This window comes from Nicotiana sylvestris, chromosome 3 (assembly GCF_000393655.2).
Source record: "Nicotiana sylvestris chromosome 3, ASM39365v2, whole genome shotgun sequence".
Lineage (NCBI taxonomy): Eukaryota > Viridiplantae > Streptophyta > Magnoliopsida > Solanales > Solanaceae > Nicotiana > Nicotiana sylvestris.
Window position 1 is genome coordinate 85,914,853 of NC_091059.1, and position 3,669 is coordinate 85,918,521.

Below are 3,669 nucleotides of genomic sequence, written 5' to 3' on the forward strand. Positions count from 1 at the left end.
TACTATTACTTATCTTGATGAACCAATGACTGTGACATGCAATGAGACAACACAACAAATGGGCAATGATTTAGAGGAAGATGACATACCTGACGAGATTGTCAAAGAAGTTGAGAATTTTGAGAATAGACCTAATTCCAACCTAGACGAAACAGAAATTGTTAACCTGGGGGATGCAGAAAACGTCAAGGAAACATGAATCAGCGTTCACTTATCGCCATCAAAAAAGAAAGAGTACACAGAATTTCTAAAGGAATAGGAGGACATATTTGCCTGTTCATATGATGACATGACTGGTCTGAGTACGTCTATTGTGGCACATAAACTGCCAACCGATCCGACATATTCGCCGATAAAGCAAAAGCTCAGAAAGTTCAAGCTTGATATGAGTTTGAAAATCAAGGAAGAAGTCACTAACCAAGTCAAAGCTAAGGTTCTCAGGGTAGTAGAATACCCGACATGGTTAGCCAACATCGTGCCAGTACCAAAGAAGGACGGGAAGGTCAGAGTCTGTGTTGACTACCGGGATCTCAACTGGGCCAGTCCGAAAGATGACTTCCCTTTGCTGAATATACACATCCTGATTGACAATTGCACCAAGCATGAGCTGTAGTCATTTGTAGATTGTTTCACGGGTTATCATCAGATCTGGATGGATGAGGAAGATGCTGAGAAAATAGCTTTCATTACGTCGTGGGAGATGTACTATTACAAGATGATGCCGTTCGGCCTAAAGAATGCAGCGACCACCTACATGAGGGCTATGACTACCATTTTTCATGATATGATACACAAGGAGATTGAGGTATATGTAGATGATGTCATAATAAAGTCCAAAAAGGCCACTGATCACATGGAAGATTTGAGGAAGTTCTTTAATAGATTGCGGAGGTACAACCTGAAACTGAACCCCGCGAAGTGCATATTTGGGGTTCCTGCTGGGAAATTGCTTGGGTTTATTGTGAGCCGCCGAGGGATTGAGTTGGATCCGTCAAAAGTCAAAACCATTCAAGAACTACCACCGCCAAAGAACAAGAAGGATATGATGAGTTTCTTGGGAAGGCTTAACTACATCAGTCGATTCATACAATAGTTATTTGTGAACCAATCTTTAAAATGTTAAAGAAGGACGCCACCACCAAATGGACCGATGACTTCCAAAAGGCATTCGACAGAATCAAGGAGTACCTGTCAACACCGCTAGTTTTAGTCCCGCCCGAGCCAGGTAGACCCCTATTACGCTACCTTGCAGTATTGGATAGAGCTTTCGGTTGCGTTCTGGGGCAACATGATGGAACGGGGAGGAAAGAACAAGCCATTTATTATCTCAGTAAGAAGTTCACCCCGTACGAGGCCCAGTATTCTCTATTAGAGCGCACCTGTTGTGCTTTGACCTGGGTAGCTCAGAAGCTGAGGCATTACTTCTGTGCCTATACTACATATCTCATTTCAAGGATGGACCCCTTGAAGTACATCTTTCAGAAGCCTATGCCCACTAGCAAGCTAGCCAAATGGCAAATACTGTTAAGTGAGTTCGATATTGTTTACGTAACTCAGAAAAAGGTCAAGGGACAAGCGCTGACAGACCACCTTGCTGAGAATCCCGTGGATGGAGAATACGAACCCCTGAAAACGTATTTTACTGATGAAGAGGTATCATTCATAGGAGAAGATATTGCAGAATCCTATGACGGTTCGAGAATGTTCTTCGATGGAGTAGAAAATTTCAAAGGAGTTGGCATAGGAGCAGTCCTAGTATTAGAAACCGATCAGCATTATCCAGTGTCCGCAAAACTCAGGTTCCCATGCACCAACAATATGGCCGAGTATGAAGCCTGTATCTGAGGGCTCAAGATGGCCATTGACATGAACATTCAAGAATTGCTAGTGATTGGAGATTCATACCTACTCATACATCAGGTGCGTGAAGAATGTGCAACCAAGAACTCTAAGATACTCGCGTATCTGCATCATGTACAAGAACTAAGGAAAAGGTTCACGAAGACAGAGTTCCAACATGTTCGCAGAGTCCAGAATGAGTTCGCCGATGCATTGGCTACCTTTTCATCTATGATACATCATCCAGAGAAAAAATTTCATTGATCCCATTCCAGTAAAGATCCATGATCAGCCACCTTACTGTGCCCATGTTGAAGAAGAAGTAGACAAAAAGCCTTGGTTTCATGATATCAAGGAATCAGTACAAGCTTTAGTTAAGTGACTTCAAAAAAAGAAAGATAAAAGCCTTTCCCAGCCGGCGAGGTTTGAAGTATATAGAGGAATCATGTATAGGAGGACTCCTGATTTGGGACAATTAAGGTGTGTCGACGCAAAGGAAGTATCCAGGCTACTAGAGGAAATTCATGCTGGGACCTACGGTCCACATATGAACGGTCCACATACTTCGAGCTGGTTACTTTTGGATGACTATGGAGACGGACTGCATCCAGTATGTTTGGAAATGCCACCGTAGTCAGATACATGCAGGCATGATAAAGGTACCTCTAAATGAGCTCAATGCAACAAGATCGCCATGTTTGTTCGACGCCTGGGGAATGGATGTTATCGGACCAATCGAGTTTGCCGCTTCAAACGGGCACATGTTTATCCTAGTAGAAATCGACTATTTCACCAAATGGGTCGAAGCAACATCTTACAGAGCAGTAACTAAGAAAGTCGTGGTAGACTTTGTCCGCAAGTACATTGTTTGTCGATTCGGGATTCCAGATTCGATCATTACTGATAATGGCTCCAACCTCAACAGTGACTTGATGAAAACTATGTGTGAAACCTTCAGAATCAAACACAAGAATTCCACAGCCTATAGACCACAAATGAATGGAGCTGTAGAAGTCGCCAACAAGAATATCAAGAAGATATTGAGGAAAATGATAGAAAAGCATAAACAGTGGCACGAAAAGTTATCATTTGCTCTATTGGGGTATCACACCACAGTCAGCACATCAACCGGGGCAACCCCCTATATGCTGGTTTACAGTACAAAGGCTGTCATTCCCGTTGAGGTGGAAAGTCCTTCCCTAAGGATCATACAGGTTGCCGAGCTCGATGATGCAGAGTGGGTAAAGAGTCGTTATGAGCAACTAGACCTTATAGACGAAAAGAGAATGAATGCAGTTTGCCATGGCCAACCCTATCAGAACAGAATGTCTAGGGCCTTCAACGAGAGAGTCAAGCCAAGACAGTTCACACCAGGGAAGCTGGTAATAAAGAAAATTTCTCCGCATCAAGATGAAGCCAAAAGGAAGTTCTCTCCCAACTGGCAGGGTCCATACACGGTTCACCGGGTTCTAATAGGAGGAGCCCTCATACTTGCAGAAATGGATGGAGAAGTCTGACCGAAGCCAATCAATTCAAATGCAGTCAAACGTTACTCTGTGTAATCTTTATGCTTTCCTTATATGATGTAAATTGAACTACGCCTGACCTGGTTCCCATTTAAGAGGGGATACATAGGTAGCCCTGTGGGTTTGGTCACAATGCAATAAAAATTTTCATTCCCTCACAATTGGAATCTGGGGTAGAATTTTGAGGAGGACCCTCAGAATTCCAATGTAATTTCAGCCAATCACCGCGAGCAGCAGTCAGAAATGTCAATTCATCAAACTGGGGAAGAATTTTGAGGGGGACCCTCAAAATTCCATAGCTAGA

At 43.2% G+C, this 3,669-nt stretch overlaps 1 protein-coding gene across 1 annotated transcript; it reads left to right on the forward strand.

Moving 5' to 3' along the window:
• Positions 1 to 2,984: 2,984 nt before the first annotated feature.
• On the forward strand, positions 2,985 to 3,356 carry LOC138887612 (uncharacterized). The gene has a single exon (XM_070169378.1). It carries the CDS (start codon positions 2,985 to 2,987, stop codon positions 3,354 to 3,356), a length of 372 nt encoding a protein of 123 aa, XP_070025479.1.
• Positions 3,357 to 3,669: the final 313 nt, after the last annotated feature.